This window comes from Gracilinanus agilis, chromosome 3 (assembly GCF_016433145.1).
Source record: "Gracilinanus agilis isolate LMUSP501 chromosome 3, AgileGrace, whole genome shotgun sequence".
Taxonomy (NCBI): domain Eukaryota; kingdom Metazoa; phylum Chordata; class Mammalia; order Didelphimorphia; family Didelphidae; genus Gracilinanus; species Gracilinanus agilis.
The window spans coordinates 679,125,747-679,138,982 of NC_058132.1; the positions used below are offsets into that span (position 1 = coordinate 679,125,747).

At 36.1% G+C, this 13,236-nt stretch overlaps 1 protein-coding gene across 1 annotated transcript in view; it reads right to left on the reverse strand.

Annotated features, from left to right (window-relative positions):
* The window catches only part of GNB4 (G protein subunit beta 4), a 26,973-nt gene extending 14,198 nt beyond the window's left edge, over nt 1–12,775 (reverse strand). Inside the window, exons 1-6 of the mRNA XM_044670944.1 lie at nt 12,390–12,775; nt 10,513–10,619; nt 8,062–8,125; nt 6,357–6,519; nt 5,425–5,491; nt 5,131–5,332 (exon numbers count right to left, since the gene is read on the reverse strand). Of these exons, the coding sequence (XP_044526879.1) occupies nt 5,131–5,332; nt 5,425–5,491; nt 6,357–6,519; nt 8,062–8,125; nt 10,513–10,619 (603 nt within the window). The 5' untranslated portion in view covers nt 12,390–12,775. The remainder of the gene's footprint in view (nt 1–5,130; nt 5,333–5,424; nt 5,492–6,356; nt 6,520–8,061; nt 8,126–10,512; nt 10,620–12,389) is intronic.
* Nucleotides 12,776–13,236: the final 461 nt, after the last annotated feature.

Below are 13,236 nucleotides of genomic sequence, written 5' to 3' on the forward strand. Positions count from 1 at the left end.
AGGGGAGAGTAATGAATGCTGGAGGGGATGTGGCAAAATTGGGACATTAATGCATTGCTGGTGGAGCTGTGAACTGATCCAGCCATTCTGGCTGGCAATTTGGAACCATGCTCAAAGGGCTATAAAAGAATGCCTGCCCTTTGATCCAGCCATACCATTGCTGGGTTTGTACCCCAAAGAGATCATAGATAAACAGACTTGTACGAAAATATTTATAGCTGCGCTTTTTGTGGTGGCAACAAACTGGAAAAGGAGGGGATGTCCTTCAATTGGGGAATGGCTAAACAAACTGTGGTATATGCGGGTGATGGAATACTACTGTGCTAAAAGGAATAATAAACTGGAGGAGTTCCAGGCGAACTGGAGAGACCTCCGGGAACTGATGCAGAGCGAAAGGAGCAGAGCCAGAAGAACATTGTACACTGAGACTGATATACTGTGGTAAAATTGAATGTAATGGACCTCTGTACCAGCAGCAATGCAAGGATCCAGGACAATTCTGAGGGATTTATGGTAAAGATGTTACCCACATTCAGAGGAAGGACTGCAGGAGAGGAAACATATAAGAAAAACAACTGCTTGAACGCAAGGGTCTGGGTGGAGGTGATTGAGGGTGTGGACTGGAAACTACCACACCAATGCAACTAACAACAATTTGGAAATTGGTCTTGATCAAGGACACATGACAAAACTAGTGGAAATGTGCATCGGCCATGGGTGGGGGGAGTGCGGGGGGGGGTGTGTGTGAAGGGGATAGGAGGAGCATGAATCAGGTAACCATGTTAAAAATGTATATTAATAAATGTTAAAAAAAAATAATATGGAGCATCATGCAAAGTATATTTCCATATTGCCCATGTCCAAAAACACGTTGAATTCTGCATCTTGCGTCCATCACCTATTAGGAGTTAGGTTACATGCTTCTGGAATCTTAGATGGTAACTGCATTGATCAGAGTTCTTAAGCTCCCATAATTATGTTATTATAATGTTGTAGTTGATGAATAGATTGCAATGGTTTCACTCATCAGTTCTTATGAGTCCTTCTAGGGTTCTTTGAAAATGTCCCTTTAATAACATCTTTTGGCCAGATAACACTAACTGAGATGACTGTTGCTTCTCAGGGCACGTAACCAAGACCTAAAAGAATCTCCCAAGACTTGTTAGAACAGATGTTCACTCTCTTCTGGTCATTCACACAGGTACAAATGGAAATAAGTCAAATAAGTATTTATTAAGACTCAATACTATGTATTAGGTACTTTGTTAGGTGATAAGACAAGAATGTTGTAAGAAAAGCACTGAGTAAAGGGCTAGATTTAAAAAAAAATGAATTTGCAGATGTAAAAGGGCTTTACTTTGACAAGGAAAGGAAAAGGACGGATAGGGGACTGCCCATGTGTATTCACCAAGCTAGACCTCATAGAGAGTGAGTACAATGAAGATAGAAGAATGGTAGTGGAGACACAGACAAAAAAAAAAAATCAAAGAAAGAAATGGTTAGTAGTAAAATCTACAGCCTCACATATCTATGCATAAATGGTCACAGTTTAGAAAAGTAAATTGAACCAGAAATTCTAAAGCAAGAAGGCAAATTTAACTTCTTAGGTGTCCCTAAGACTCGGTAGAATGAAACACAATTGAAATATGTTTATGGGTAGATATATGTTATTTAAAAAAAAAAGAACAAGTTAGGTAAAGGGGGGAAGGTAGCATTGGGATAGAAAAGTTAAGAAAATATACTTGTGTTAGAAAATCCAAGAGCTAGAAAGTAGAAACAAGGTGGAGAGATTATTATTCCCATTATAGTACACTACAAGGTGGAAGAAAGAGGAAAGAGATGCGCTGTTTAGGAAATAAAATGAGAATGCTTACACTGAGGCATGGTATAGTATATTTTTTTTAAACCCTTAACTTCTGTGTATTGGCTCCTAAGTGGAAGAGCGGTAAGGGTGGGCAATGGCGGTCAAGTGACTTGCCCAGGGTCACACAGCTGGGAAGTGTCTGAGGCCAGATTTGTATCTAGGACCTCCTGTCTCTAGGCCTGACTCTCAATCCACTAAGCTACCCAGCTGCAGGCATGGCATTGTATTGATGAGGGCTTCAATTACTCAGACATCTGCTGATATTCTCTTTCTGATCTGCATTAATAGGTTTTTTTCTTTAAAAGGTAGAGAAACTGGGGGCAGCTAGATGATGATTGAGAACAGGCCTAGAGAGGGGTGGTCTTGGGTTCAAATGTGGCCTCAGATAATTCCTAGCTGTGTGACCCAGGGCAAGTCACTTAACTCCCATTGCCTAGCCCATACCATTCTTCTGCCTTAGAACTGATACTCAGTATTGATTCTAAGATAGAAGGTATGGTAGAGAAAAAAAAAAGGTAGAGAAGCCAACAAGTAGATTGTATCTTAGATCTCATTTTTGCCAATTTGACTGCACCATTAGAACTGATGAGAACCTAAAGGCAAGTGAACATTTCCTCCAAGTTTATATATAAGTAGTTATTTGCACCTTGCCTCTCCCATTAAAAAGTGAACACCTAGAAAACAGAGACTGTGCTTTTGCTGTTTTTTGTTTTGTTTTACAAGCCCAGTTAGCACAGTGCCTGGAAAATAGTAATCATTGGACTGTAAGTAAAATTTTTTTCATCTTGGGTCTTTTGAAACTGTTTTGGAGTAGCCAAGTTTTCCACAAGTGAACAACATTACAATATTGCTGTTACTGTATGCAATGAACTCCTGGTTCTGCTCACTTTACTCTTTATCAATTCATATAGCTCTTCCCAGTTTTTTCTGAAATCAGCCTGCTCAGCATTTCTCATAGTACAATAATATTCTATTGCAACTAGATACTGTAACTTGTACTGAGAGAGAAAGAGGAAAATTAGTCACAACTAACATAAATCCTAGATTTGGTGAGAACAGATTTCAAATGGTTCTTTGAATCAAGAAGCCGCTTCTAAAGGGTTCAGCTGTACTGGGGAAATCTACTCATGAAGAATGGGAAAAACTTAAGATGAAACAAAACTTGAAGATATCAGAGAAATAACTAGAGAGGAAAAACACGGGTTAATTGAAGAGACTGACGTGGATATATAGAAATTGGGACCATCAACTTAGAATCGAAACAGAAGGAGGGTGGGGGCAAAGACAGTGGACAAAAAACGAGAACGTGAAACAGTAGCAAAGCCAAAGCTAACAATGAACTAGTGCCGGGATGGAGTCTTAGGGCAATTTTCCCAGAAGTCGTTGAACAGAGAACTCTTCCCACTACAGTTTACACTGCCAGCTTTACTGAATATGGTACTTATTGCAGACATTTTTTTCCCCTTAGTTTTGTTTCTCTAAGCTGTTCAACTGATAAATTTAAAAAAACAAACAAAAACCCAAAGAGTTCTGGTGATTATTGTTTTATCATATAGTTTTGAGGTCTATAAGTGCTACACTTTCCTTCATACCTACTTCTTGCCATTATTTCCCTTGAGATTCCAGACCTTTCATTCCTTCAGATGAATTATGTTATTATTTTGTCCAGCTCTACAAAATAACTCCTTGGTGGTCAGACTGGCAAAGAATTAAGTTTGTTGATTTAGTCACAGTTTTTATCATATTGAGGTGGCCCAAACTGTTCAAATATTTTATATTTGCAATGAGAGTTTTATAACTATATATAATCTTAGCTGGTTAACTTTTCAGATAGCTTATACATTTTGTTAGTATATATGAGATTTCAGTCTTTTCTTTTTCTTGTTATTTCTCTACATTAGTATTTCCAATTTTTGTGAATTTATTTTGTATCTTGCTACTTCACTAAAACTAATAATAACCTTCATCAGTTGTTTAGTTACTCTCAAGTTTTCAAAATAGAGCATCATGTCCACTAATAAATAGGGATAATTCTGTCTCCTCTGTGTTCATATTCATGTCTTTTCATTTCTGTTTTACGGCTATTAGAATTTCTAAAACTATGTCACATAATAGTGGGGAAGATAAGACTTTCTTGTTTCTATGTTTCCTGAGAAAACTTCCAATATTTCCCACTGAAAATCAGCCTAGCTTTCAGTTTTTTGTTTTTTTTTTTAAATTTTAAACCCTTAACTTCTGTGTATTGACTTATAGGTGGAAGATTGGTAAGGGTAGGCAATGGGGGTCAAGTGACTTGCCCAGGGTCACACAGCTGGGAAGTGTCTGAGGCCGGATTTGAACCTAGGACCTCCTGTCTCTAGGCCTGGCTCTCAATCCACTGAGCTACCCAGCTGCTCCCTAGCTTTCAGTTTTTGATAGCTAAAGATATCTATATTAAAAAGGGCCTTCCATGCTGATTCATATTTGGTAAGAGTCTTCAGGATAAATGTATACTGTATTGTGTTAAAGGATGAAAAGCAGTTCAGCAGAAATTTTTTAGACCAGTATCTTACACAAGACACTAACAATGATGGGTGAGAGTTTCAAGGAGGCAAATTTAACCTTGTAAAGAAACATTATCTACAAAATGAGAGCTTTCTAAAAGTGGAATAGGCCATATTTTTCACTGGACTAATTCCCACGGAGATAATTTCCAACAGTGAAAAACTATGATTCTTTGATAATGAATGATTTTGGCAGCCAAATTAATTAAAAGATTTTGGGTCCTCCCTAGTCACATAATGAATATAAGTTTAGTCCCTCTTGGTAGATTACATTAGCAGGAATTTCCTCCTTAAGCCTAGCTTATTTTTTTCTGTTTCAGATTTCTTTTTTAAATAAAAGAGAACTTTTTTCCCCCTTTAGGATTTTGTGGTTGTTGCTTTTGAAGCATCCTTACATATATTTCTGTTTGGTCTATTTATTTCTCAGGTTTCAAAGAGATAGTCCTGATTTCTTCTCATTTATTAAGGAGTAAACACTTTAAAGGACTACTTGTTTTTCCAAACTGATAGATTCCTCTGGATTGTTTAAGATAAAAATTGTGTTTTACCTGTAGATGAACCAGTGTTTGTGGTAATGATCCATGGTTCAATCATAAGGACTTTGATCTTAAGAACACAACATTTTATAAATATAATTCGAAGCAGATAACTGAAAATTAGGCAGAATGCAAGACTATCTATACGCAATATGGTAAATTCTCTGTATAGATACCATTCACTTACACAGACAGCATTAATATCTGACACATGCCCAATGAAAGACTGCCTACACATGCCATCTCGGATATCCCAGAGTTTAGAAGAGGCATCACAAGCACCAGAAACGAAAGTTTTCATGTCAGGACTTAGAGACAGACTCATCACATCTCCAGTATGTCCAGTGAACGTGGTGGTCTGTTGGCCAGTTTCAATGTCCCATAAAGCACTATTAAAAAAAAATGAAATATTTAGTATCTGTTTTCCATTTTCAAATGAAATTTTTCTTCTCTGATTAGTTTTCCTCTTACATAGACTTACCAGGTTGTATCTCCTGAACTTGTAACAATTTGGTTGTCATCTAAGAAACGGCAGCAGGATAAGTAGCCTGCAGTACACAAAATAGAAAATGTTATCATTCATTCAGGAAGCTGAGTGCATGCAAAATGGCAACAAGTAAAAAAAGGGTTACAGCCTGTTATAATGGTGTTCAATGGTAAACAAATTCTTTTAATACTGAAGTATCTGGAAAATCGATACCATTTGTAAATCAATGAAGATAGTTAAATATATCTAGTAAATGCTGCTAATCAAAACTTATTTATAATCATTAAAGTACTCACTTTGAAAATTGGAACCAGTTAACAAGATCTATCTTCTTATAAAATTTGTGATTTATTAACTGCATTATGAATTTCTGATTTATTAACTGTACATAGCTGCTAATGGCCTGAAAGTGCTACTTGACGGCAGAACATGCAGAAGTCAGATTTAAACACCAAGGGTTCAATTTCTGAAATTATCAGAAAGCTAAAGGTTCTCACAATTCTGCTCTATCACTCCATTAATATTTTTGCTGTATTCAGCTGAGCCCAAATTTTGCTTATACCTATGCTCACTATAGCACAGGTCACTTACAGGTCATTGTTGTTCATTCATTTTAGTCATATCCCCATTTGGGGTTTTCTTGGCAAAGATACTAGAGCAGTCTGCCATTTCCTTCTGCAGCTCATTTTAAAGATGAGGAAACTGAGGCAAATGGGGTTAACTGACTTGCTCAGGGCCACACAAGCCAGTAAGTGCTAGATTTGAACCCAGTACGATGAGTCTTTCTGAATCCATGCCTGGCACTCTATGCATTTCACCCACCTTGCTGCTTGCTATAGGTCAGCTGACTGTAAACAATTAAGAGAATAGGCCTGGGCAGGGCAAAGGGTCAGCCTGGATAAGTGGTTATAATGACGACAGCTCACCTGTATGGCCCGGTAACTCCCGGCTCACTCTCACATTGCCTTCCCTAGTTTTCAGGTTGTAGATGGAACAGATGTTATCCAAACCACCACAAGCAACATAATTACCAGAGGGAGCATAAGCACAGGTCATCACCCAGGAAGATCTCAAAGGAATGGCATGCATCTTGAGAACAAACATCAAATATCAAAGCATTGATTAGACATTTTTTAAAAACAGACATACTTATCTATTAATCGTTTTGGGATCTGCTTGAATCTTAAAGTACTACTAACATTAAAAATTAAAGATAACATAAGAATTAACCAAATAAACTGTTAAAGTGAAAAGGTTTGGGAGGAAAAGTGAGAAAAGCAACTACTATATATTAAATATTATTTTCTCATGATCAAAACTATTCTGAAATAAGACTCCCTAAAATTCTTCTTACCCTATTTAGATGACTCTTTATACCCTGTTAAAGTCTGCAATATCTGCTAGAAAACTGAGGGATTAACCAAAAATACTTAAAAATGCAATAAAATATAGCTCTTTCCCTAGCAGAATCATGTTTTTTACAGTACTCCAAAAGTGATGTTTAGACATAGCAATTGTTAAATTTTGAATGCTTCTTTAAGTACCAAGAGTCCAAACAGGATTAATTCATTTAGGGAATGAAAAACAAAGCATGTATCGAGCCTTGAATAAAAGAAATATTATATATAGAAGGGGAATAGTTATTCCTTCAGCCACAAGACTAGGCAATAAGAAAGGAAATATTTTATAGATATTAGTCTTATATAATAATAATAATTCTTTCTTAATTATACAAAAATGCGGTTGCTACTCTTCTCTCGCCATGGTGACAGATTTCTTTTGGTCCATCCATTCTGTTGGTCCTTTTGTATCCAAACAGAAGTCACCAGCAAAACAGCTGACTGGTCTTGAAACTGAGCCGCAAGGAGGTCAAAGCCATGATTAGTATTATGTTCTTATCCAGCCACAGCGATCTAAAATGACTATAATATTTATATCCCGATCCTGAGAAAACTGTGTTAGTTTGCATGTCACCCCATAAGTTTATGTCATTGCCTCATAAAGTTGGGGAGAAGCATGGAGGGTAATGCGCCTCTCCAAAGGGTGTCCAGAATTAAGTTCATTTTCTGGGCTTTCAGATCTATTCATTTTCCAAAATCAATCTAAACCCCAATAAAGAAGTTCTTACTTAACATGGCATCTTGCAAGCTATTCTCAAAGAAGAAAGACAAGTTCATATAACTGTATTCGATATTTAAGAAATTAGTGTTTTCTTATAACTTATTAATGCCTCAAATTCAGACAGAGGTCAAAATATGTCTACAAATTTATTTATAAAGGAAAATCCAGATAAAACAAAATCAAGAAAACTGGTATTGTCAGAACATTGGGAGGGACTTTAAAAAAACAGATTTCATATTAAATGGTCTATTCCCAAGTTGAAATCTACAATTTGAGCATCCTTTGCAAAAGTACTCATGCTGAATTAGATTTCCATGATTGCAGGGAAAGAAGCAAAATCATAAATTTAATTTAAGTCTTAAGGAATATGTTACTTAATATTCCAAATTACTCTTAGAAGTAAATAACAAATAAAACCATGTTTAAAGCAGTAAAAAAAATGGGATGAACAATAATGGATAGAACATCAAACCCAAGAACAAAACAAAAGGACCTGGAAAGCAAACCTACCTTATTTGTTGTATAGCTATCCCAAATGATTAGTTTTCCATCTTGGGAAGCACTGACTAGGAGCCTAAAGGAAACCAATAAACATAATTTAAACATTTAGGGAAAAGTTTCATATTAGTCATATGGCATATGTTAATATACATAATATACATAACTATTCAGAACAGACTATTCTTTTTTCTACTGAAAAATAAGTTTGATCCAAATTGTACTATAAATAGGTGAAATGGCAAACCAGAAAATCTTATATACCCACTACAAAATAAGAATAACATCTAACTAATACCTTGTCTTATTCTTATTTAACTTTATAGTAATGGCAGTTATGGATTTCTGAAAACCAAACTAAAAAACCAGCCAATGCATGTGTCATTGGCTTTTTTTTTTGCCAAATTTGTAAAACTTTCTGCTATAAAGAGAACTGGAAGATGAACTGATTGTCATTTCTGTTTCTGGGTCAACTGTTTATTAAATAGCTATGACATGCTATATACGCTATATATAATTTTAGAATTAAAAGATATAATCGATAACATTTATATAGTACTTTAAGGTTTACAAAGCATTTTATAAACATCTCATTTTGTCCTTAAGATAACCCTGGGAGGTCAGTGCTATTTATTTATTTTTTTGATAAGGAAACTGAAGACAGTGACTTGTCCAGGGTCCACATAGCTATGAAGAGACTTGAAGGTGACTTTGAACCCAGGCCTTCCTGACTCCAGGCCCAGAGCTCTGTGTGTTATGGATAACCTGTTTTGATATCTCTCCTACATTTCCCAATTCTGTCTCCAATTCCTCATCACCCACTTATTCCTTGATCTTAAAATCATCTTCCCAAATGTTCCAGAAAATGCTCTTACCAATCATAATACAACCAATTATAAATATCTTTTACCTCCCGCTCTGATCTCTCCACTAAACTCATCCTTCAGTTACTTTCTAGACACTGCCACCTCCTGTCCACATGTATATAAAAATTCCTAAATTCCCCTTTTTGGGGGCACCACCATTCTCCTACTCGTGCAGGCTTAAGGACTAGCAATGATTCTGGACTCCTTAAAGTTGGAGAAGCCAATTCCTCCTGATTCTGTTATAAATCTCTTGTACCCATCCCAACCCATCTTGTACCCATTGACAGGACACCCACCCTAACGGAGGCCTTCATGACTTCACTTTGAGCTCTGTAATCTTCTGAATGTTCTCTCTATCTCTTCTCTTCCTTCTCTAATTCATCCTTCCCACAGCTATTTCTCTCACACAGGTCTAATCAGGTCACTTCTCTCCTCAAATGCCTTCTCTGGGTTCTCATCACCTCTGATACAAAATACAAACTATTTAGTCTGGGATCCAAAGCCCTCAATCATCTGGCTGTCAGTTTATTCCTCCAGGCTCGTGAAACCACATATATCCTAGCCAAACTAGACTTTTGAGCTCTTCCTCACTCTGATCCAAGACTCTCAATGCTGGCTTCTTGTCTCCCTTTCCACACTGTCTGTAGACCTCTTTTGGTTTCTTTGAAGTCTAGCTGAGATGCTGACTCTTAATCCTTGAAGTCTTTCTCAATGTCTGCAAATAAACTCAATCCCCCCCTCCTAGAAATTCTCACCTTTTGTTGAATATATATTTAACGTGTCACAAAAAGTTATGTATATTCATTTCCTGTCCTCCCCGCAAATTATACTTTAAACTTCAATAAAGCAGAGATAAGTACCCTGAACCCAGCAGGCACCTAATAAATTAATGGATTGAATACTATTTCAAAGGAAAAAAAAAACCCACTGAAGTAATATTTCTGAATAAACTCTGCTGCTACTGCTCTGCCCTCCAAACCAGGGCTCCGGAGGATTATGCCTCAATGCCCCTCAGTTCTGAATTCCTTTAGCATATTCATGCCCACTCTTTACCTATCCCTGGATCCCTTAACTTCTTTTCTTGAAAAATGTAATGAAATCAGCATAATAACTATTTTTGGAAAAAGTATGTCAGTGGAAGTCTTATTCCTCTACTCACCTTTCCTGTGACTCGAACCAAAACATTCTTTCCTGGCCAGCACTCCCTAAAATGTGTTGCCCCATTAACATGTAAACTCACATGTTTTAAGTAGCTCATTTTTATACCTATATCCCCAGTGTGTATCACAGTACTTTGTATATAATAATGGCTTACTACTTTTAAAATTCACTTATATGATTTAAGTGCGCAGGTTAGAAGTGAAATGAATACAAACTCATTTCTACACAAATTTAATTAAAATAATAATTTTTTGAGAATCAAGTTTACTAGATTAGCTGAAGCTTTTCAAAATGTCAATGAAGATTTTCTGGGAAGGGGAAATTAATTCTCACAATGTGTGTTGTTCTCCAATTACTCTAAACACTAATGCAAATTTTTATTATTAAAAAGAAATAACTTTATTCTGTTTTAACACTGAAAACTTCAAGTACAAACCTTGAATCATATCCCCAGTGCATGGCATAAATCTTAGCTAAGTGACCTCGAAGTGTACGCCTTGTTCGCATCTGAATTCTTCCTACAGAATCCAGACTCGTTGTCATCTTTAGAAAGAAAGAAAAAGAAAATCATTATCTTAAAAGTAATCCTAAGTGATGATGACAAACTTTTCTCAATGATTTTAAAAGGAAGCTTAAACTAAATAAAAAATACTTAAACTATCTTAATCCTACAACTATATATATAGACTATGTTGGAAATTATTCCTCAGAGAAATTTTATCTACAATATCTGAAGAAAGATCTCAGAATTTTTTTAAAAGCTGGAATTGGCTTTAAGATCATTGGTCCAACCCATTCATTTTACAAATAAAGTACAGAAGATGCTACTGTCAGTTAGTGGCTGAGTAATAACCAATACAAGCTCAATACATTACACCATACTGCTCAAAAACATAATATACGGATTGATTGAACTTCTTTTGTAGAATATAAACCTAAATTAATACAGATGAATCTTAATCTTGAATTATTAACAAGAATTTCAAAGTGGATAATCAAAGGATAAAAACCAGGCTTTACATAGAATTATAGTCCATCATAACACCAGTGCTATAAATCTTTATAAGCAACTAAATTCTTTTCACTAAATTGAAGTGACAATAAATAGCTGAAAGGATAAATTTTATTGCCTTGCCATCATAATATTTTATTATTAACAAAATAATAGAACCATAAGTTTATCATTTTATTCAACCTCATGAGTTTACAGAAAAGGACCTCTAAAAGCTTTAATACTTTATGCTTGGGGAAACCACAAATCTCTTGCACCAGGTATCTAAAAGGAATATAGAACTATTTGAAGAGAGAGCTATATGATCCTATCCTACATAATATCACCCACAATAAATTTAATGTACCATTAAATATACCATCAAATTTTATTTTAAAAAAATGTTTTTTAAACTCATGAAAGAAATAAAGCACAACCAAACTTTCTTGTAATAACTGAAGCCCCAGTCTAATGCCATTGGCCTGATTACTTAAGGTGTAAATTTAATGGCAGAATCACAGAAGGAACCTAAAAAACTATCATCTAGTCCAGGAGATTTCTTTTTTTTTTTTGGTATCACAGACCCCTCTGGCAGGCTACTTTAAGCTTTTGGACCCCTCCATGAAATAATCTTTTTAATCCACATTCATTAATCGAAGGATAGGCTTCCTTCACTGTCAGCCCCTCCACCCCCCAAGAACACAAGCCCTCTAAATCTGTCCCCAGTTCCTAAAGGATTAACAGCCCCTGATCTAGTCTAACTACCTCATTTCATACATAAATAAAAGGAGGCCTGGAGAGATGAAGTTCCTTATTAAGGTCACCCAGCGAATCTGTAAGAAGAGTCAGGCTCTCTGCCTTCTGCCTCAGAGCCACTGTGTCCTGCCCATCAGCACTGGGTATCCAAGTACCTTAATGCATCACTGCATTTTGCATCCCATTTTCCAGAAATGATCAAGGATGTTAGGCAAGGTATACCTGTATAGCGTCTATCACAGCCTTTTTTTTTTTTTTTTTTTTTTTTAAATTTTAAACCCTTAACTTCTGTGTATTGACTTATAGGTGGAAGAGTGGTAAGGGTAGGCAATGGGGTCAAGTGACTTGCCCAGGGTCACACAGCTAGGAAGTGTCTGAGGCCAGATTTGAACCCAGGAATTTCCCGTCTCTAGGCCTGGCTCTCAATCCACTGAGCTACCCAGCTGCCCCCTATCACAGCCTTTTAACAAGAATGCAATTCAATTTTTAAGCACTGTTTAAAGTAAGGATGACTTTCAATGCCAAATTGTCACACATAATTAATGGATTAGGAAATAATACTTTACCTGACCAAGTGTTGTGTCACCACATGCTTTTCTAGCATCCTAAAGAAGAGAAAAACAGATTTAGAATTAATTTGGACAACATTTTTAATAATTCTGGAAAACGTCTATTTTACTTTTTAGTGTGCTTTTTTAGCAAAGATTTTCAACATTTTCTATAACATAATTAGCAATTAACTAAAACAAGAGATCATTCTTTATTTATCTAAATCTTTATCTTTTTTAATCTAAAATTTAACCTAATGGCCACTAAGTCAATACATAGTAGGGTTATTCTCAGTTAAAGGTGGTGAGCAGTTTGAACATCCCAAAAAAAGGTTCTCATTGATATCCTTAAAAATTTTTATTTTTTTACAGTAGATTTCTTTCTTTTTCTTCTTCTTCTTCTTTTTTTTTTTTGGTAAACCCCTACCTTCCACCTTAGAATCAACAGTTTTGGTTCCAAGGCAGAAGAGTGGTAGGGCTAGGCCAGGGGTCGGCAACCTTTTTGGCCGTGAGAGCCATAAACACCACATTTTTAAAAATGTAATTTCATGAGAGCCGTACAGTGCTCACAGTGCTGCTCCTATAACAGCACCTGAAAAAAAAAATGGACTTTATGGCTCCTGCAGAAAGAGCCATAGGTTGCCGACCCCTGGGCTAGGCAATAGAGGTTAAGTGACTTGCTCAGGGTCACATAACAGGAATTATCTTGGGTCAGAAAATTTTAAATCAAGAAAGTAACTTTGTTTTCACATTTTGTAGAACCAATTCTCTTGCCTTTCTGAATATCACATTCCAAACCTTGCGGTCTTTTAGTGTAAAGCTGTCAGATCCTGCGTAATCCTGATTGGTGTTCCTTGATATCTGA